The 23,530-nt window shown below is 42.8% G+C and overlaps 1 protein-coding gene across 4 annotated transcripts in view; it reads left to right on the forward strand.

The window, feature by feature from the left end:
* CLCN4 (chloride voltage-gated channel 4) overlaps positions 1-23,530 on the forward strand; it is a 65,413-nt gene that overhangs the window by 14,385 nt on the left and 27,498 nt on the right. For 2 of the 4 annotated variants that reach the window (XM_030572623.1, XM_030572614.1), the window contains 2 exons: positions 12,819-12,970; positions 18,578-18,677. In XM_030572623.1, coding sequence (XP_030428483.1) covers positions 12,827-12,970; positions 18,578-18,677 — 244 coding nt within the window. In that variant the 5' untranslated portion in view covers positions 12,819-12,826. Of the gene's footprint in view, positions 1-9,023; positions 9,029-12,818; positions 12,971-18,560; positions 18,678-23,530 lie in introns of those variants that run through there. The other 2 variants (XM_030572632.1, XM_030572641.1) reach the window with 2 other exon arrangements.

Consider the following 23,530-nt stretch of genomic DNA (forward strand, 5'->3'; position numbering starts at 1 on the left):
GAGGAATCGAGCAACAGATTTTGAGTTAATTTAATGAAAGGTTCCTGGCTAACAATGTTGGAAACAGAGTTTTTCTATTCATGGTACAGAGATTTGCAGTGTGAGCTTCTCCACTGTGCTCAGCTCGTATCCCTGAATCCTGATGTTGAGGATTCCATGCAAACTGACATAGTTTTGCAGAGAGACCCAACTGAAGTATTAAATTAAAAGCAATATAAATCAATGAGCTCAAAAGCAGACCTTCTGAAACAGTAACGGAATAAAGATCAATTTTAATGAAGAAAGCAAGACTAGAAAGTAATATATGTGAATCATGTAAGAGTTACTGGTGTGTGAGAAATCCTAACATCTGAAAGCTGACTTCTGAGTGTTCATTTCTCGACCACAACATTGCATCATCTCCTGATTTTGTTTAATTAAATTTCCCCGTTTCCTTTAAAAGACAAAAGGGAGGAAGTTGGTGCTAAACCACAGAGCTCTCTTCCCTGAACTGAACAAAAGTTAACTGTGAGACATTCTTTATTAAAGAAGCTTTAATAACACAACCTGAAAAACCCAAAATAGAGTAATTCTAAACTCTGTGTATGAAATTGCTGACTTTGCACATAAAGTTGAGATCTACAGAACCAGTTTTCTTCAGACTTAGGCTGACATTTAAGTGTCACTGGGAACAACAAAACAAACTGGAGTTTGATGTTTTTAGCTTGAGCTGATTTTGAGTTATGGGAGTGCAAAAATTCCACTTGGAACATATGGGGAAAGTGGTTTGTTTGGGTTTTTTTTTTCTTCTGACATAACTCAACAATTTTGCTCAAACTTTCCAAGAAAACTCAAGCTCAGACCAAACACAGCATATTTCAGACCAAAAAGAATTTGTTTGAAAAAAGACTTACATTTAAACTGAAAAGGGAGGTGCTGGGAGAAAGCTTAGGATGAAAGCTAGAAGTTAACCTTAAATACAATGAATGCTACCATCACAGGTGAGGCTGTGTTTTAGCATTAGCAGGGACAGTCTTATGATTTACAGGGCGCCTAGCAAGAACTAGAAAACAGGAGATCGGGCTATAAATTCTTGCTGCTTCCATTCCCATTGGCAGAGAGGAGCGAAGGCCTGGCAGTGAGAGTGTGCTTCTCCATACATTCATGCTGCCAAAGATGCAGATTTTGTTGGCGGGTGAGTTTCGGAGTGTCCATGGATTCTGAGGCACTAGTGGACACTTGCTTTGCTTGTTCTTAAGACCAGCTCTATTATCCTCACTATGCTTTTGTCCTTACGTAGGATAACAGAGCTAATGGCTGGAGATCCTGATTTAATCTGGAGCACGTCTTTCCCTTTGTGCCTTAAATTTCCAGTGATTAGCCCATGTGTTTTTCCTTTCTTCCAGAATCTCTCCCATGTGATGCTATGCCCTGTGTTTTTTCATTACTGCTGCAGCTTAACATTTTTTTGCATGGAGATTATTCAGGGTAAAAGTACACATTGAATATATACTGCATTTAGCTTGCCCACAGCATCATAGTGGGAGACTGCTTTATATGTGGTAACCAACCCATATAAAAACGTACCACAATATTTTAAAGTAATGTTCCAAACCACTTCATCTCTCTGTAGAGATGCTGCTGTTTTAGGTGAGCGCTGTAGAATATAGTAATGTATTTTCTTCTTATAAGAGAGGTCTATATGATAGACCCAGAAGCATAATAATAAAAATACTGTTAGTTTTAATCTCCTATTTTTTCCCTGGGTTGTCCAGTCTAACTGGTCTCCACTTTCTTATGCTAGATCATGCTTCCAAACAGGCTTGTACTGTATTCTTTGGGGGATGGAGGCACTGTTCTAATTAAATGACCTTTTAAAATTTTTAAGTTGATATGGAAGGTCAATAGATCAATCAATATGCTCATTTATGACTTTGAAAATCAACAGCTTTGCATTGCCCATGGGTATTTTTAAACACAATTAAAATGCAGTTTAACATGCCAATGGTTCAGTCATGCCTTCACTAAACATATTTTGTAAATCATCACTCACTACCTTTTCTTTAATATTTAGAAGAGTGTTCCATAACCTTTTAATTACCTTCAAGTGCGCTTGCAATGATGCAGCATCATGTAGCTGTTATAATGTCATTTTCCTGTCTGTATATTGGTTGTTGATATGGAAAGATTTTTTTTTAAAGGGGAAGGAGGTATTTCTTGTGCCAGGGCTGTGGGCAAATTCATCATCATGATACTTTGAGGGTTAGAGTAAAGTAAGCATTTTTACTTGAAATTATGAAAAGTGTTCATAAAATACTGGAAATTAAATATAGAAATGACTTTTTCTTTGTTGAATATATTTCCATGTGTACTCCCACATAGGTGCACATGCATGCAAGATCAGTTTTTTGACTAGCTGTGTCTGTCAGGGCTGCACATACACCCTCTGCCTCCTTGTGCTCCCATGTGAGGTCATAAAGGACAGAGTCGTTGCAACCCCCTCATGGCAACAAGACAGAATTTGGCAAATGTTCAATCTGCTGCTACTCCAATTTTGTGAAAAAAATCTTCCTTCACTCTTCATTAAGGCATTATCAGCAACTCTGCCATACAGAGGTCCAGCCACCATGTGCCATGGTAGACTCCAAACTCTGCCTGTCCTATTATGAACTGATCCCTATCAAAGATGGACACTGTGGCTTTTCTGCTCAGTCAGATATGCTCTGTGTTTAAGTCCTTTTCCTCCACAAATCCAGGGAGGCTTGACTCAAGCTACACCTGCAGGGGCAGTCCATTTGGATTGCTTCAGACCCAGAGGTGACCATCACTACCAGATCAAGGAGAGAGAAATCAGCATCAGCCAGTGCTCCTGTGAGTACACATTGTACTTTAGGATCAAACACTGGAAACAAGGCAAAGAGAGCACTGGCAGAACCAGTCTTGGTGTCTTGGACACCAACCACCTCAACATCAATGAAGTCTTTAGCACTGGACACCTCAGTATGGATGAACCTGGCACTCACATCCCAAAGAGTAAAGCCAGCATCTGTGCTCAGACATAAAGTTGACATTCTTTCACAGAGCTGGATGGAGCCCAGTATAGCACCAAATATGAAGGAAAGTCCCAGAAGGAGAACCCACACAATCACTTTTCAAAGCACAGAGCCTCTGACTTCTAGATCAGAGCAGGAATGGCACAGGGAACAATAAACCAGGCACCAACCTCAGTACCCAGCAATGCTCTGAGATACACCTAGAGGACACTGGATCATGTCCAGAGATGTTCCCTAGTCCAAAAAGGTGAGTGGTGCTGGAGATGGCCTTTGATACTTTATTGCCCTATGGCACCACTGTTTGAAGAGAAGATATATCCCTCCTCGCTATTACCACTGTACTCACTCTCACTGGTTTCAAGTACAAATCTGTCTTCTCTGTCCTCAAAGAAAGCACCAACCAGGGAGCTGTTGTTCACAGCTGGGATGTGAGTGGCATTGGGTTGGCCAGCCACAACCAAGCCAGTGCCCATATGGCATGCCATCTTGGCCACATCTCATGAATCTAGGAGCAGATCCCCCTCCCACATTTCTAGAAAGAGGAGGAGATCCCATTCTCCAGCGGCATCATTAGCCGGGCTGTTCATGCCAAAACCAAAGGTGGACCTCCAGGAGCAAGAAGCAACAGAAGGATTACGTCAACCTTGTCTCCACCCAAAGAGGAGTCGTCATTGCCAGATGAGGCAATGACACCGTCCCCGACACTCGGATGGACAACTTGAAAGCTTTTAATGACTTCCTGTCCCATCTTGTGGAGACCCTGGATACTGAGACTACATTTATATGAGAGAAGTCTCACCAACTCTTTGACATTTTGAGTGCCACATAACATTGGCCAGAATTGCCCTCCCTATTAACAGTGGATCCTGGATCTAGGCAAATGACCATGTAAAATGCTACTCTTCCTCCCACTTTTAAAGGAACAGAGAAGAGAGATCAGGCGCCCCAAAGGGGCACTTTACAACTATCCAAAACCCAAGTTCCCTGGTTGTTTTGGCAGCTGAGGAAAAATCAGTACCCACAAAAGAGATACGTGCAGACAAAAATCCCAAAACATTTGACCTTTTGGATGTAAGGCACATTTTGTCATCCTCGCAGCAGCTTTGGGTGGGTGAACTACCGGGTTCTGTTTAACAAATACAAGTTCTTCACTTGGAGAGGATCACTCACTTCCTATTTTATATCCCACAAGGAAATAGGGGTAAGTTAAAGGAGATTATGAAGGAGGTTTAGTTGATCGTGAGAACATCTCTACCAGCAGCCATTGACACATCTGATATGCCCTCAAGGTTGATGTGTACAGCTGTCACTATGAAACTGGTCTCATGGCACCAAGTATCTGAAGGTACCATGATACCTTGTGAAATACAGGCTATTACAAAGGACCAGCCCTTCAGGGAGATGGAGATCTTCAGACAGAAAACAAACACAGCACTCTGCTCCATCAAGGGCCACACTATATGGTCCTTAGGGATTTACCCATTGGCCCTCTATAGGAAGTCAAAGAATTACCAGAGGACAGTGTCCTACTCCTGAAGCTGACAGTCACAGTACCCACAAAGAAAGAAGCCTAGGTATTCTAGGGAGTGCCAGTTTTCTGCCTTTGTCTAACTCAGCCCCCTCTGACGCAGCAGATTTGACTGGAGAGTTGAGTCATACTGGAGTCAATCTGAAACCTGCACCCACCCTTGAGAATCACTTTGTTCCTTTCTACCAGGTCTGAGTGGCCATTACAGCTAACTGGTTCATGGCTTTTGATTTGGAGGATGCATATTTCCATATAGCTGTACACCTGATCCACAGGAAGTATCTAAGACTCTCATAGTGGGACCAAGTCATTCCCAGTACCAGGTACAGCCACCCAGACTCTCCATGACGCTGAGTCTTCATGAAGTAGCAGCACAATTCAGGAAGAAAGACCTTCCCATCTATCCTTACCTGAACAATTGACTGATCAAGGGCAGATCCCTGCAGGAGACAGCAACAAGCCTAGAATATACCCTCTCCCTGTTCTCTCAGAGCTTGTGGTGAACTACGAAAAATTGTCTCTAACCCTATCACAAACTATATTTCACAGACTATAGTTCATAGGAGCCTTGATTGACTCCGTGATGGTAGGAGTGTACCTCCCCAAAGACCAGTTCCTGTTGAACAAAGACCAGGTCCTGTTGATGCAGTCACTCTTACTCGGACTAGAATCAAACCTGATTACAATAGCATGGACATGTCTGGGGCTGCTAGGTCATGTATGACTCCACTTGCCAGACTTCACTTGAGACTGCTCTAAATCTGTCTCTCTGTGCCTCTCTGAAACACCAAATGAGCAAAAACATTTTGGTTACACTTCACATCATTGCAGAACTGAAATGGTGGAAGGGACTCCAAAATGTGTTTGGAAGGTGTGCCATTCTCTGATTTCCATCCCCCCCCCCAGTCAGTGTCTTTAATCACAGATGCATCAGGCACAGGTTGGGAGCCCACCTGGACCATCAAAAAGCAAGAGACCTGTTCCCCAGAAGATGTCTGGTCCATATCATTTTCCTGGAATTCAGAGCCATCAGGCTAGTATGCCTGTTCTTCAAAACTCCATAGTGCAGATCTTGACAGACAACACATCTGCAATGCACTATGTAAACAAGCACAGAAACGTACATTCATCTCCCCTCTCTCTGGAAGCCATCAAGTTCTGGATATGTTGTCACCACACAGGATAGCAGAGATGCTCTTTCCTTTCCAGGAGTTAGCAACAACCTGGCAGACTTCCTGACCAGACAACCAGTGACTACTCACAAGTGGTCCCTACAGAGATCCATCATAGAACCAATATCCCCTGGCTGGAGGTTCCCGGGACAGACTGTTTGCCACCAAGGTTAATGCCAAGTGCCAGAATTACTGCTCTAAAGGAGGCATGAGCCCAGGCTTATTGCCCAACACCTTGCTTCTGCGGTGGAGCCCATACCTCCTTTATGTCTTGTCACTGTAATTCCCCTGATCCCCAAGGTGATTTCCAACATCAAGAGATTTTTCTCGTAAGCCCATCCTAGGTAAGGCAGCTTTGGCGGACAGACCTAATACAGATGTCTGTTCAGCAGCTGATCTAGTTCTCACACTGCACAGACCTGATCTCACAAGACTATTGTCAGATACTCCATCCAGACCCGAAGTCTCTGCACCTGACAGCCTGGGTGTTGGCTGATTAAGTACCATGGACAGGAACTGCTCTAGGCAGGTCCTAGAAATCCTGCTATAGAGCAGGAAGACATCCACCAGAGGGATTTATCAATCAAAATGGATGAAGTTCTCAATTTGGCTGGCCCAGCAGAGCCACATATGCTTTGATACCATGGATCTTCAACTACTTGCTGCATTTGTAGCACTCTGGCAAATCATTCTGCTCCATCAAGTTTGCAATGATCTTAGGATGCCATTCACCAGTAAAGTCATACTCCATCTTCACTCATTGGCAGTATCAAAGTTCCTCAAGAGTCTGTTATGTACATATCCACTGGTCAGAGAACCCTGCTCCTGCGACCTCTGCATCATCTTCTTGAGATTCCTAGGCCTCCATTCGAATCCCTTTCAGAATGCTCCTTCCTTCATCTCAGGCTGAATACTCTCTTCCTACTGGATATCACTTCGGCCAGGAGACTGAATGAGCTTTAAGTATTTAAATGCTGACCCCCCCGCAGTGACCTTTCACAGAATGAAGTAGTGCTGAAACTTCACCCCAAGTTCATCCCCAGAGTGGTCTCAGAATTCTACATAAATCAATCCATTATCTTATCTGTTTTCTTCCTCGAGCCCCACACTACACTGAGAGAAAAGAAGTTACAAACACTGGACATTTCCAGAATCTTATGTCAACAGACCCAAATCATTGAGGCGATCTCCTCGTTTATTGCTGGCTGTAGCTGGCCATTCCAAGGGCTGGGCCATCTCACTTCAAAGAATATCTAAGTTGCTATCACAACATACCATACCATGGAGAAATCCCAAGGCAAACTCCACTATGTTGTGCTTCTGCATGGCAGCCAACAAGAACCACATTTGGCATAGGGCAAAGATCGGGTTCTGGATGCCTTAGAAAAGAAGATCCATACAAATATAAAGTGTAAAGCAGGAGTTTACAATGCCACATCAGTCTTCACCAGCCAGGTCCCTTCTTCCCTCAGTCTCATTTCTTTCTTTTGTTAAAGCACAAAATTAACTGAAGAGAATAATGACTCAAAATCTGCAAGGGGCACAAATTCCATACAGCAAAACCAGATTCTTATCTTCAAGACAAATAATAGAAAGATTGAAGCAATAAAGCATAAAGGTGACTTCTGTAGCTGATAGCAATTATTGTAGGTAGAGAAGTAATTGAGTAACTGTGATATGTTGAAAGTAACTTGAAACTTGTTGGAATTTCATTAATAAAACCACTGTCTGCTTCTCTCTGATGTGGCCAGTTAAAATAGAAAACAGGATGAAGAGAATGTACCATGGAACTAACATGTCTAGTTGCAATAAACTACGGCCAAGCATTTTCCTTTGATGGCTTTTCAACTAGTTGTTTCCAGTCAATATACTTTTCAGTTTCCTCTGGGCTGCAAGACATTCTAGTCTGTCCTTGCTAGAGCAAATATACTTTGCATCAAATCAATCACTATCCTATCTAGAACACCATTTCACTGATATCCTTTCTAGCTGTATGTGGTTTCTACATTAGCACATATTGTAACAATGTTACAAAGCTGAGTATTTTCCACTCTAAACCTAATTTTATCACCTATGTGTAAAACTTTGCTCCAGGCAGGGCCAATCAGAGGGGGGGCCAGGAGGGCCATTTGGCCTGGGCCTCAAGCTCAGAGGGGACCTCAGATTTAGACACTTGTCAATTTTTTGGACTTTGATAAGTTTTGCAACTTGTTTTTATGCACATCCCTGTCAGACCAAAATGTGACACATTCTCTCAGCTTAGAGCTGCAAATTAAAGCAAATAAGAGATGTGATTTGGTAAAAGACATAATTTTTTTGTTAACTGATATAGATTTTGTCATATTAAAGAGTTAAAAATTTTCATAAATATTAATAAAAATATATCAGTTCTGATGGCACAAGATTAGACTCTGATGAACATGTCCTCTCAGATCAACTGATTATATAAACAAATCACTACTAGTGGCTGGTGCTAGATCAAGTGTGTGTTGAAAAGTAGAGAATTGTTACATTTTAGTGTCTTTAGTTTTACATCCAGTTGACTAATGAATTATTTGTGTGTGAGAATTCCTCATTGTTGTCTTCATATAGTAGCTAAAAGAGGTGACTGGTTGGTTGGTTGAGCCCCAGCTTGGTAGCTTGGCCATCATCATAGGCTTTCGTAGTCTATAGGCCCAGCTTCAAGGTGAAAATGTGTGAGGACAATCTTGTACAGTGAGTTTCATGAGGGCACACGTTTGAAATTTTTGGACATTATCTCTGTATCTGTGCCATGCTTACTCTTATATATTAATCATCCCTTTGTCTTGGGACAAGAGCATTTGAATGGGCTTTCCGTGCTTAATATCAACTGTGACATTAAGCGAAGGCTAGATTTTCCCTCACTAATTAGTGCATTTGCACAGAAAAAGGCTAGAAAAGCATTTGTTAAATACAAAAATATTCAAATTATCTCTCTCTCTTTTTTGGTGCCTTATTTTGTTTTGATGTGCTGTCACTTTTTATTTTTATTATTGTTAGGGGCCTCAAAAGCTGAAAGTGGACTGGGCCTCTCCAGACCTCTGAGAGGGCCTGGCTCCAGGTGACAATTTAGTATACAATTGGCTTTTTCTGAAGTACATCTTTTTCTGAAAGATAATTCATCCATTTAAGAGTGCAGAAAAGCATCTTAAAACTCAAAAATTCTGTGTGGTTTTATAAAACACAATTTTACAAATGATGAGTACAATCCCTACAGAATTTGTTCTTATTTGCATATCAACACCCAGAATACTCTTTTTTACATTGCTGTGCAGGTGTCTTGAATTCTATCAGCTTGTTTGTAGACACTGACCTCTTCTGTGTCAGCTTACATAATGAGGCCTTCCCACTTTTTCATTTTTTTAATTATTAAATATAGTCTGGTTTATCAGAACATACTTAGGGAAATGCTGTCAAATTCACAGTAGGCACTTATTGAGGTTAGAAGTTCATTGGAGCATGCAGATTTCCTCCATGGATTGTTTTTAAGCTAAATGAAACAAGTGATCTACATGAAATTCTGTAAGGTGAGTTCACAACTGGTTGAAAGACTGTCTGTACTCAAAGAGTAGTTATCAATGGTTTGCTGTCAAACTGGGAGGATGTATCTAGTTGGGTCCCAAGATGTCAATCCTGGGTCTAGTGCAATTAATATTTTCATTAATAACTTTGGTTAATGGAGTGAAAAGTATGCTTATAAAATTTGCAGATGACACCAAGCTGCGAGGGGGCACAAGCATTTTGGAGGACAGGATTAGAGTTCAAAATGACCTTTACAAATAGGAGAATTGGTCTGAGATCAACAAAATGAAATTCAATAAAAATAAGTGCAAAGTACTTAGGAAGAAAAAAACAAACGCACAACTACAAAATGGAGAGTAAGTGATGAGGTGGTAGTACTGCTGAAAAGGATCTTTATGGTGGATCACAAAATGAATCTTGAGTCAACAATGTGATACAGTTGTGAAACAGGCTAATATAATTCTGAGGTGTATTAACATGAGTGTCATGCATAAGAAACAAGAGATAACTTTCCCACTCTACTCAGCACTGGCGAGACCCCCGCTGAAGTACTGTGTTCAATTCTGGGTGCCACACTTCAAGAAAGTTGTGATGCTGAGAATGGACTTGCCACCACTGTCCTATAAACATCTAACAGCATTTTGTTGGAGTCTGATGGTCTCACTGTGATGGAAGTGAAACTATGCTGTAATAATTTATTACTAAGGTATGTTGTTGTTGAGATGTTCAGTGTATGAATATATTGTTTTAGTTTAATAAGAGCTGTAAGGAAAAACAAGCAGGGAGGGGAAAGAATAAGATAAGCCACCCCTAAGCAAACACTGAAGAGGTGTTAAGAGATAATGCCAGGATAAGAAAAGGCCTGGAAACCAGAAGATCAGAAAGAGTATATCTATTTTAAAAGGAACACACACTCAAGAGGAACAGTTGTTTGGAGGGACTATATGAACCCAGCTAGGGTGTCTGAAGAAACTAGGCCTACCTAGGTTGCCATCACAGGATGGTAGGGCTTTAGGTAAGACAGACGTAGACTATTGTTTTAAAATCCTTTTTTTGTCTATGCTTTGTTCCTACTGTCAAAGTAAACAATACTTTGGTTTAAGGAGGTTGTTGGGTCACTGTGTACACAGACTCCTGAAGGGAAAAATCACAGGTACTAACTCCAGTCAGACCTGCTGGGCAAGCACAGTTGATACACGTTGTAGCTCAGGGTGCAGTCTAAGAGGGAGAGAATTGTGTACTTCTACCCTCAGGATAGGTAAAAGCACAAACCCTGCGTCCTGAGGGCATGCATTCACAGAAACCGGGAAGGGACAGAGGTGCAGCTAGACCTGAAACCATGACACTCGCCAGCACGGAGGCAATACTAATAAACATGCAGGTTAACTGGAGTGCTGATTTTCTTTGAATAGATGATATGTGGCGAACTAGCTGAAACAGTGGGCAATTTAAAAAAAACAAACACTTACAGCAGTGTGTTCATTGTGAGAGTGTGATATCGACATACAGCACTGAGAATCTCTAGCAGCCAGGCACAAACATTCACAGGACACAGTAAATAATGGCATGGAACTATTTGACTATGGACAACAATGTGACCACAAAACAAAAACACATTTACACAAAAACACAAAACAAATCTACAACCAGAGTCATATCCAGTTTTCATCCTCACAACTGTGGCAGGTCACATACATCCAAAATTTTAGTCTGCTGTCATCAAGCCACAAAACACATAGCCTTTGGTTATGAAGTGATCAGTGCTGGATGAGAAATGGAAGGATGGTCCAGTGATTAGGGCACTAGCCTGGGACATTAGGGAACTGGATTAAGTTCCTGGCTTTGTCACAGACTTCTGGTGTGACCTTGGGCAAGTCACTTAGTCTTTGTGCCTCCGGTTTCCAGCTGTAAAATGGGGATAATAGAGTGCTATTACCTAATGGGTGTAGTGAGTATAAATCCATTAAAAAGTGTGAGGTGCTCAGATACTGATGATGATAGGGGGCATATAAGTACCTGACATAGATTAAGATAAGCATGTGCAGGAGAGTCTTTGCCATCTGCTGAGTTATCTGCCATTATTTCTGAGTGTCACTCTTTCACTTCTACTTTTACTAAAAAAGCCAGTCCAGCAGCAAATTATTCATGCATTGCATTGCACTGCTATGTTGGACACTTTGTCTGGTTTTCATGTCCTTCTCAACTTTTGGACTCCGTAGGTTGAGTCATTTTCAGATAAACATGCCATGGTGCTTGAAGATTATTTGATTTCTGCACTTAAGACTTTCTATAAATTTATCATGGTGACTGCTGCACTCTTTGTAAAATTATGCTTTTTTTTTTTCAGTTGTCTGCTCAGAGCAGATTTATTTATTTTTTTTTTAACTAAATTGACAGAGTCCCTAATTGGCCATGCTCAAAGGAACAGAAACTCAGAAAACTGAGCTCTGGTGCTTATGTCCTGTATGTTCCTACCACAAAAAATTAAAGGAATTGAAAAAGAGGGATTAAATATAATTTAAAATTTAAAGATATAGGCAAGTGGACTGGGAGGAGCTGAGCACAGCACCAGGGACAGGTCTGCCACATTTTTGCCTGTTTTAATTATAGGAATCAGTAAATTTCCTAAGAAATTCATGAAGGCCAGATTCTGCCTTTTACCTGCACATGTATAGCACTCATTGACACACGTAGGATTTGTGTGTTGATGTCTGAGAGCAGAATATGATCCAAAGTGTTTAGGATTTTATTAACCTTATCAATCTATAGCAAAAGGACATTCTTTCTGCTAAGGAATTCTAAATGCTGCGGAACTGCTCCTGTCAGGTTACCTAAGGATCTTTAAATTCCATATTTATCTCCAATTTTTCCTTGTAAACAGCAATTGGTGTCTATAGCAGTCTATTTAATCAGTACCACCCCCACCACTTGTCAGACCCAGGAGCGGCGCCAGGGTTTTTGGTGCCCTAGGCGCAGGGCTGGCTCGCCGGTCCCGCGGCTCTGGTGGACCTCCCGCAGGTGTTCACGGACGGTTTGCTGGTCCCGCGGCTACAGTGGACCTGCCGCAGGTGCGCCTGCGGATGCTTCACCGGAGCCGCGGGACCAGCGGACCCTCCGCAGGCACGCCTGTGGGAGGTCCACCGGAGCAGTTTGCCGCCTTCCCAAATCCTGGTGCCCTAGGTGACCGCCTAGATCGCCTAAATGGAAGTGCCGGCCCTGGTCAGACCTCATCAGGAGAACAGGCAGTCTTTTTTGAACTATCACCTGAGTGACTACATAGGAACCTGCACTTTCAACAGAGCTTGGGAATTCTATGCAAACATTTTATTCAGGGTGAATGTATTTTTTCTGTTGATGTAGGCTTTAGAAACAATTACTTTTCATACATACTAAGCTCCCTTAAACAAGACTGGTTATCTCATGCTCCCACCATTCTTGCATTGTGTGTGTAGTGGCAGGTCAAGGGTTTTCTGAATAATTTTGTTCTGAAACAAATGGATATATTGCATGAATTTTCTAAATTTGTGTTTTTTCCTCCTACAGATACTAATATGGTTAATGCAGGAGACATGAATGGTTCTGGCAATCTGATGGATTTCCTGGATGAGCCTTTCCCTGATGTTGGGACATATGAGGACTTCCACACCATTGATTGGCTGAGAGAGAAATCGCGTGACACTGACAGACATAGGAAGGTAAATCAAAACCAAGTCATCAACAATGACCTTTTATTTCAAAAGGTCAGATTTTGGAAAATTAAGGGAATTAGTTAAAAAAGTCAGCTGGACTGAGGAGCTCAAGGGTTTAAATACGGAGTAGGGTTGGCATTTTTTCAAATCAACTATACAAAAAATTTGGAAATTTGCATCCCAAGTCAGAGGGAGAAACTTGGAGAGAGGTTGTAGGCCCACCTGGATAAATATCCCCTCAAAAAGGTGATTAGGAGTAAGTAGAGAGCCTATAAGGATTTGGAAAAGGTGTTAATCAACAAAGAAAGCTACACTATGGAGGTTCGAAAATGCCAGAATAAAAAGAGAATTGCTAAAAGTCAAGCTAAAGGAGTTTTTGCTAAGGAAATTAAAATAAATAATGAGGTTTTTTAGTTATATGACTAGAAGTAGACTAAGGATGGTTGAGGTTGGGCCACTATGCAATGTGGATGGGAAGGAGATGAAAGATAATCAAGGTATGGCCCCAAAACTAAATGAATACTTTGTCTTGGTTTCAATAATGATGATAATATGGAATGTGGGTATGAAGGCAGTATGGCTGATGGAAATGAGTGTCTAGAAAAGGAAATGACCATGTCTGAGGTGGAAGAAAAACATGAGGAGCTTAATGCACTCAAATCAGGCATACTGGACAGTTCCCACCTCAGAATAGAAGCAAAGAGTCCAGTGGCACCTTATAGACTAACAGACGTTTTGGAGCATGATTTTTCGTGGGTGAATACCCATTTCGTTAGATGCATGTAGCTCATGCCCCAAAACGTCTGTTAGTCTATAAGGTGCCGCAGGACTCTTTGCTACTTTTACAGATCCAGACTAACACGGCTACCCCTCTGATACTTGCCACCTCAGAATACTGAAAGAACCAGCACATGAGATTGCTAGTCCAGTTGCAAGGATTTGTAATGAATTTATCTTTTCGGGGTAGTACCATATGACTGGAGACTAGTTCAGGGCTGCCCGGGTGGGGAGACAAGTGGGGCAATTTGCCCCAGGCTCGGCAGGGCCCCCCACGAGAATGGCTGAGGCTCCCTCCCCAGCCCCAGCCCAACCCCACCCCACCTCTGCCCCTCTCCCGGAACCTCAGCACATCCAGGAGCTTCGCTCGGCAGCGTGGCTCTGGCGGGGTCCCAGAGCTCCGCCTCGCTCAGAGCCACGTGGTAAGGAGGCGAGATTGTGAGCTCTAGTGGGGCCTGAGCTCCCTCCGCTCAGTATGGAGCTTGCAATCCCGCCCCCTGACCACGCAGCTCTGAGCAGGGCGGAGCTCAGGGGCCCCGCTGGAGCCACGCTGCTGCTGTCGAGGGAAGTTTCTGAATATGCTGAGGCTCCGGGTGAGGGGGGCGTGGGGGTTAAAGGGCCGGGGCGCTGGGGTTGGGAGCGGGCAGAGGTTAGGGGTGTTCAGGGGACAGGGAACAGGGGGGTTGGATCGTGCGCATTCCGGGGGTCTGTCGGGACTCAGCCGGGGGGGGGGTGGATAGGGATCGGGACAGTCAGGGGACAAGGAGCAGGGGTGGGGTCCCAGGGTGGTGGTTGGGGGTGTGGGGTCTCTGGGGGACGGTGAGGGGACAAGGAGCAGGATGGGTCAGGGATTCTGAGGGGGGCAGTCAGGGGGCAGGAAGTGGGTGGGGGTTGGATAGAGGGTAGGGCCAGGCTGTTTGGCAGGCACAGCCTTCCCTACCCTAAAGCTCATTCAGCAGTTTGAGGCTTACAGAAGAGCCAAGCTGTTAGCTTTTCCATTAGAGCTACCATCCCTTTCACTTCTCAAATGCCAAATTATAATCTATATTTAATTTCAGTGCCACAGGGAGATTCATGTCAGGGGAGGGTAGCTTCATTTAATATTAGTCACTGGGGGAGGGATCACATGAGAAGAACAATATCCTTCCCAACCCTACCAAGGCAGACCCCCCCTCCCCTGCATTCCCTGAGGCTTCAAAGGGGTTACTGGTGACCCCTTTCACATAGCAAACCTCTGACTGCGACCCCGCTTTATAAATTAAAAACACTTTTTTATATATTTAACACTATTGTAAATGCTGAAGGCAAAGCGGGGTTTGAGATGGAGGCAGACAGCTCACGACCCCAGTAATAACCTCATGACCCCCTGAGGGGTCCTGACCCCCAGTTTGAGAACCCCTGGGTTAATTTAATTTTAGCACCCTGTGTCCATTCACATGCATGTGCTATTTTGAGCATTTCAGTTTTCACAACATAGGCTCATCCCAGATTCTGGAACAAGCTTAGATGTTCAGTTCATGGAGTATGTATATAGTCTATACTAAAGACAAACCCACAGTAACCGTCTCCAGTTTGTGAGGGACCCCATGGAGCCAGTCTCTAGGAAACAGATAAATGCATGGAGGTTAAGTCTATTAAAGGCTATTAGCCAGGATGGGTAAGGAATAGTGTCCCTAGCCTGTTTGTCAGAGGGTGGAACTGGATGGCAGGAGAGAGATCATTTGATCATTACCTATTAGGTTTACTCCCTCTGGGGCACTTGGCATTGGCCATTGTTGGTAGACAGAGTACTGGGCTGCATGGACCTTTGGTTTGACCCAGTATGGCTGTTCTTATGTTCTAATCTAAATGAACCCAAAGTTATGGAGACAGATATGAGTCAAGGAAGCCAGCAGAGTATCAGAAACCTGCAAAAATCTCTGACTGGATGGGCCCAGGTGTTTGGTCACAAACTGAGATGGTTCAAAAGTTTTGGATTTTTTTTAGCAGAATTTTTGTATTGTTTCTTTAAACAATCAAACACATCAAGCAGCAAATATTTGGCCACACACTTCTGAAACCCCAAACCATATTCAGGTTTTGGCAGACTAATTTCAGCTTTTCAAATAAAAAAACCCACAACAAATTTTGAAGGAAAGCAGACATTGTCCATGATTTTTTCCTGCTTTTTAAAAACCCCTAGTTTTCGATCCAGAAAAAGTTTTGATGGAAAATATTTGTCCAACTCTTTTAATGAGCTTTAGTGCCTTTTAGCCCTGGCTGATGCTGAGAACCAGTGATACCTTGTAAAGAAGTTTTTTCAAAACTGGGTTTGTGCCGAGATGCAGAAGGTTTATTTTTCCCAGGGCCACCCATGGATGTGGAGCAAGTGGGGCAATTTGTGCCGGGCCTGCAGGGGCCCCCATGAGAATATAGTATTGTATAATATTGCAATTTTTTTTTATGGAAGAGGCCCCCGAAATTGCTTTCCCCCAGGCCCCCTGAATCCTCTGGGCGGCCCTGGACTAGCTAACATTGTACTTATGTTTAAGAAAGAGAAAAAGGGTGATCTGGGCAATTACAGACCTGTTAGTCTGACCTCAGTAGTATGCAAGGTTTCAGAACAAATTATGAAGGAAAGAATAATTAAAGTCATAGAAGTAAAGGGGATGCAGTGTAACATGATTTTACCAAAGGTAGATCAGACCAGACTAACCTGATTTCCTTCTTTGACAAAATAACTGATTTTTTAGCAATGGGAAATGCAGTAGATCTAATATACTTGGACTTCAGTAAAGCATTTGACGCTGGACCACATAGGAAATTATTTGTTAAATTAGGGATTGGTACAAGCATTATAAGGTGGATAAGGAATTGGCTAAAGGAGAGCAGGCAACGGGTTGTATTGAAAAATGAATTATCAAACTGAAGGGAGGTTACTAGTGGAGTTCCACGAGGATCAGTCTTGTCCAACCTTATTCAGTATTTTTATTAATGACCTTGGCACGTAGAGGAGGAGTGTGCTATTGAAATTTGCTGATGATACAAAGTTGGGAGGCATTCTCAATACAGAGGAGGATCGGAATATTACATAAAAAGATCTCCATGACCTTGAAGACTAGAGTGATAGAAATGGGATGAAATTCAATAGTACAAAGTGCACTTAAGATCTAATAATAAGAATGTCTGCTTCAATCTGGTGGCTCATCAGTTGAAAGCAACAGAGGAGGAAAAAGACATGGGTGTGTGGGTCAATCTCAGGATGACTAAAACCCACTAATGTGATGAGGCTGTGAAAAAGGCAAATGCAATCCTACGATGTATCAGATGAAGCATTTCCAGTGGAGCTAGAGAGGTATTAATGCCATTATACAAGTCACAGGTAAGACATCACTTGCAATACTATATACAATTCAGGTTACCCATGTTAAAGAAAGATAAATTTAAACTGCAAGAAGTTCAGAGAAGAGCTACTAGGATGATCAGGGGAATGGAGGGCCTATCTCGTGAGGGGAGACTGGAAGAGCTTGGATTGTTTAGTAAAACAAAGGCTAGGACGGGATATGATTGCTCTCTCTATATTCATTAGGGGGATAAATACCAGGCAAGGTGAAGAGCTATTTAAACTAAAGGGCAATGTTGGTACAAGTACAAATGGATATAAACTGTCCGGGAACAAATTCAGGCTGGAAATTAGAAGGTTTCTAACCATTGGTGAAGTGAGACTCTGGTACAGCCTCCCAGTAGGAGTTGTAGGGGGCAAACAACTGAACTAGTCTTAAGAGAGAGATGGACAAATGTATGAGTGAGGGAAGGGGTAGGGCTCAATAGCCCCAAGGCTCACTTCTGGTGTGTGTTCTGCTCATGCATCAGGGTTTCAGCAAGCCACTGGCAAGGGTCAGGAAGAGATTCCCCCTTCCCAAAATGTATTTTGGAAGAATTTTTTTAAATCTCCATCCTCTGAAGCACCAGGAGATGGCCCTGCCTGGAGATGGGATGCATGGGATGGGCCAGGGCTCTGAGATGGTACCAAACGTTCTCTCTCTCGTGTACTTAGCTGGCTGGTTCTTGCTCATATGCTCCATGTCTAATTGATTGCCATATGTGATATTAGAAAGGCTAGATTGGCAGTGTCTATGGGGTTTTTTTCGCCTTCCTCTGCAGGATGGGGGTGCAAGTCAATTGCCGAATTATCTGGGAATATCTCACCATTTTCTGCCATTGCAGAGCCTTGGGCATTGGTCCATCTCACTCCCCCCTGTTCTGTCATGGTTGCACACAATGATCTACTCTTCTGTGGGCTGTAATCCTTTGGTTTAACTTCAGTTCTTGGGTTTAGCTTGCAGGGGTGGGTGGTGTTGGTGTCCTGTAATATACAGAAGGTCAGACTAGATGCCCTGTTGGTGCCTTCTGGCCTAAAACTGTATGACTTTATGTAAGAGATGCAGACTCAAACACAAATGCACTCATCAACAAAAACCCAAGTTATATCCATACCTAAAGCCGGCAAATATTGTTTTCAAAACTGTTGTATCATCTCATTGTGCATTCCCTGGTTCTTGAGCAGGACCTACAAAAAGATGGTCGTAATTTGCCTTTCATTGCCCGTGGTTTTCATCTGTCAAAATGAAGGGAAAAAAAAAAGAAGAAAAAACATTGAATCTGGTAAATTGGAGCTGAAATAATAAGTAAAGTTGTTAAGGTTGGACAAATTCACTTTAAACAACTTGATCACTAGCTCTGTAAAAACAATCAATGCTTTTAATGTTCAGTCCATCTGTGTTCAAGTAAGAGTCTTGCCATATAGATGTGACACAACAAAACCAACTTTATGAATCAGTGTATGTATTATTACAGATTACAAGCAAAAGTAAGGAATCCATCTGGGAGTTCGTCAAGAGTTTGTTGGATGCCTGGTCAGGATGGGTTGTAATGCTTCTCATAGGACTACTGGCAGGTATGTGCACTATAGCAGAAGTGTTGTGTCTGGAACTCTCACACAGTCTTCCTGCAGAGCTATTTGCTTATCTTTTACTTACTTTGTCTGGTCCCCAACTTTTCAAGATGGATGAGATAAAGAGACAGTTATGAACCCGCACAGTTTTAATGCTTCACTTGGAAAGTCTCACACTGAGTGCTGACCTAGAAAAAGGGCTATTAACAAGTAATGTGATTTCTGTATTGCTTTTGAAAACATGCCTCTGAGTGGAAGTGCCTTACCGTTGATGAACTGTTTTGACTATCTCAGCCTCTGATTCGTATGTTCCTTTCTTGATCTTGTGAATTTAATTCCATGGATAGATATTTTGATGCAGGAGGAGAGTACTGGTAGAGTACAATGAAAATATAGTTCTCTAATGCACTAGAATCATTGTAGACTGAGTTATCTCTTTATACATGCCTGAGGGGGGAGAAAAAAAAAAAGACCCGACACAACCGATTTCAGACTCAGTTCACAAGCCAGACAGACATTACATATTTAACAACAAACTCAGATGGGAAATTCATTAATTTCCTGAATTGCTCCTGTCTCCTGCTCAGTTTAGCATGTCTTCCAGTTTGGAAAGCTGCTCTCATGTTACCAACCTGAAACAACGGCCTTGAATAGCTTTATGCTGTTTCAGTTATGCCAATGTGATTATGACTGCTAGGAAACAGCATGATGTCAATTTTCACACACTATGTTCTCACCAAAACTAGTGTGAATCTCCTGGTTTAACAAGTGTAAAGTTAGTGCCTTTAATATCAGTGTTTAGAACTGTGAGTGAAAGCTGTTCTGGAACATTATGGCTAAAGCTAGCGGGAGCATTTTTGTTACCTGAAATTTTGGCAAAATATGCTGTTTCATGGAGATATCTTCTCAACAAAAGTTTTGGGTACATTTATGAGACCCCCCCAACTTCCATCCCTCCCCAGTGGTTAGCATACCCGCCTCGGAAATGCTCAAGTCAGTGCTCTGCCTGAGTTGGGAAGAAAAGCTCTCCTCTGAATCAGGGACTTGAACCTGGCTCCCCCACATTCCAAACCAGTACCCCAATTACCCAGCTGTACAGTGAAAACATATGCTCGCTCACTCTCTCATTCCAATGTGGAACAAAAATAGTTTGAAACCTCAAAAGTTGATGTCAAATAGAATTGTCCTTCAGGTATGTCATATGGGTATATTGAGGTTAGGGTGGAGCTAGTTAACATGTTAACTAACTCTACCCTTTCCCCGAATGTGGATGCAGGTTAACATCTTTTATCTCAACCGGCTAAATCAAAATAAAACATGTTATCCTGCACCTATGCTAGGGAAAAGGTTGTGGTTAGGTTGGACTTAGTTAATAGATATTAACTATTCACAGACCTACACCTTACCACATCTTTGACTACTGTACACCACTTTTCTAGGGAAATGTGCCTTCCAGTATCCCCTTTACCAAACGATCCTGTCCAAACACATCAGACTACCCCTCAAGATTGTCCTCTGCACACTTCTTCATCACAGTGGTGGCTTGAGGTAGTAGAAAGAAAAGGACAGTGGTTAAGGAACTAGCCTGGAGCCTGAGAGGTTCTGTCCCAGACTTCCTGTGTGATGTAGGGAAAGCCACACAGGTCCTGATTTTTAAAGGTGTTTAGGTGTTGTTTCACTCAGCATTGCAAGGCCTAAGGGATCTAGATGGCTAAGTCCCATTTTCAAAAGTGATTTAGGCCCTTAGGAGCCTAAGTCTCACTGAAAGTCAATTAAACTAGCCTGACTTTGAGGTTTCTGAGCAGCTGCATCACCCACTGACTTCCTTGGAGTGATGAGTTTTCAGCATAAATCAGGCACAAGGTTTTCTGGCTCATAGGACTCTACCTAACCTAGCCCACAGTACTGCCCAGGCAGGTGATTCAGCCTTTCAATCTCAGTTTTCTTATGTGAAAAGTAGGCCACATGTGTAGCACTTTCATCTATTAGCAGATCTCAAAGCACTTGACCCCAGCAGCCTCATTTTGCAGCCAGCATAACTATGCAGTTTTCTCAGAGGCACCGTAGTGTAATGGATGAAATGGGAGTCTGTCACATCAGAGGTCTGGACATATGTCCCCAGTGGTGGCACCAACTTTCTTTGTGACCTTAGGCAAGTCACTTTATAAGGTTAAAAACAATCTTATACTCCAGGGGTGGCCAAACTGTGGCTCACAAGCCACATGTGGCTCTTTTACTGTTAAAGTGTGGCTTGTGGTGTGTGTATGTCCCATTCTCCACTTATCAGACTGGTTGGGTGGGGGGAGCTTGGGATCTCTGCCTTGCAGTGGGGTGGTGGGATAGGGGCTTTTGCCCAGCGGGGAGGCGGGTCTTGTGGCTTCAGCCCTGCAGGATGCACCTGCCAGGGGTTGTGCTGAAGCCATGAGCCCTATCAAGTGCCTTTCATGGCGTTGAAGCCCCAAGCCCCGGCCCCTGGCAGGTGTGCCCCAGCTATTGAACTTCTGAAGAGTGTTGTATGCAGCTTGTAGGGCCAATAAGTTTGGCCACCCCTATTATAGTCTTTATTTACTCCACCTCTGAAGTAACATGAGTATTGATTTAGCTGACAAGACACGATGGAAGGCTTCTCTAAGGATCTGTCTATACTGCACACCACGAGCGGCAGCATGTAGGGGATGTGTAGCTACACGCCTCACTGAAAAAGCAGGCGGCATCCACATTGCAATGTGTAGCTCCATGTATCAGTGAAAGGCTCTGGCAGAGGGGGGAGGCAGCGGTGCCTTACTGTCTACACTGCTATTTATACCCATGCTGGGGTGTGTGCATAGTGTATGTACTCGACATGCTGCCAAAAGCAGCATGCAGGGTAGATGTACCTTAAGCGAAGCTTGGGAAGTGTAGCTAAATAGGGAGGTGCATCAGAGGATGAGGTAGGGACCAAACTCTGCACGTTTTGGACAGGGCAGAAGTTTCCTTATGCCAGTCCCAGATCTTGTGTAAAGATTCTGATCAGTAAGAGGTTTTTCAGAAAATCATAGAGCTTACAACGAAACTCACTTAGCTAGGCACATTGGGGTCAGTAGCATTATGGTGATTTACACCGACTCAAGATATGGCCCACTGTTTCCATAGAAACTTGAGCAACCAGAAATGTCAAGTCACAAAAAAACAAACGTGTGTGTGTGTATATGTATATATATATATATACTCATATATATGTCAAACTAACTCTTTACAAAAGCAAATACTTGGATTGCTACACTAGCTTTCCCCTTTGCTTCTCTAGTGATCTCACATACCTCTCATTGGCATATCTATGTTCTCCTTTAGTTTGGAGAGAGATTCTTCCCATATCACATTCAATCCTTTATTGTTGTCATATGGCCTTACAGTGGTGACAAATATTATCCCTCTTGCTGATGTGACAATAAATGTGATGTACTTATGAAGTTATTGCAAAACCTTTCAGTTGTCTTTAAAGAGTTTGTTTCTAATTTAACTTTTGAATACAATTTTAATAGTTTTTCAATAACATCATCTGGAGATATCAGTGTAGAATAAGTCCAAAATAATCACAGTAGAACCTCAGAGTTACGAACACCTCAGGAATGGAGGTTGTTCATAACTCTGAACAAAATGTTATGGTTATTCTCTCAAAACGTTTGCAATTGAACATTGACTTAATACAGCTTTGAAACTTTACGGTGCAGAAGAAAAATGCTGCTTTAAGTTAAATGAAACAAGCATGGAAACAGTTTCCTTACCTTGTCAAATCTTTTTTTTAAACTTTCCCTTTATTTTTTAGTATGTTTAACACAGTACTATACTGTATTCCCCTTCTCTCTCCCCCCCCCCACTGCTGCTGCCTGATTGCATCCTTCCAGTTCCAAAAAAGGTGTGTGGTTGATCAGGCGGTTCGTAACTTTGGTGTTCATAACTTTGAGGTTCTGTAAACCAATTCTGTGGTGGAAGACAGGCTTTCGCAGTCTTATGCACTGATGCAAAATGCATTGGTGCTATGGTGACTTCTCTGTTTTCACAATACTAGCACTATGGTAGATTCAGGGGCGGCTCCAGGCACCAGCACGCCAAGCGCGTGCCTGGGGCGGCAACCCTTGGGGGGGTGCTCTGCCAGTCGTCGCGAGGGCGGCAGGCAGGCTGCCTTTGGGCATGCCTGCGGAGGATCCGGTGGTCCCGCAGCTTCAGCGGACCTCCTGCAGGCGTGCCCCCTAATCCGCGGGACCAGGGACCTCCCGCAGGCAAGCTGTCAAAGGCAGCCTGCCTGCCATGTTTGGGGCAGCAAAATACCTAGAGCCGCCCCTGGGTAGATTATGATGTTTGATTAAGACTTGTACAGGAAAGTCAAGATCTTCTCTGGGAATCCACAGCATAAGGCATATACTCAAGCATTGTTTGGCCACTGGATGTCACTGTTGCTCTGTATAATTATGTGAAAAAGCTGGTTCCGGCAATGAAGGATGAAGTTCATAAAGAAAGTATTTTAAGGACATTTTTATTCTTGGGCTTGAATTACTATTAGGTATCTATATCAAAGACTAAATCATAGTCCCATTGATCTTAATGACTAAACTATCATAAAATTCAATAAATCAGGACTGGGCCTTAACATTATTTTTATTACTTAAATTGCTCATTTTAAAGATCTGTGTACTGAGTCCAACAGAAATAGGTGTGTGTGTGCACGCACGCACCCCTCCTCTCATCTACCATGTGGAACAATTTCCCAGATCCTGCAGTCCGATATGTATACGTTGATTTCTCTGCATGTGTGAAGTCCTATTAACTTCACTGGTACTTCAGCAGTCAAATGCCATGCTGGCATGGATCAGCTTACA

This window comes from Gopherus evgoodei, chromosome 1 (assembly GCF_007399415.2).
Source record: "Gopherus evgoodei ecotype Sinaloan lineage chromosome 1, rGopEvg1_v1.p, whole genome shotgun sequence".
Taxonomy (NCBI): Eukaryota; Metazoa; Chordata; order Testudines; family Testudinidae; genus Gopherus; species Gopherus evgoodei.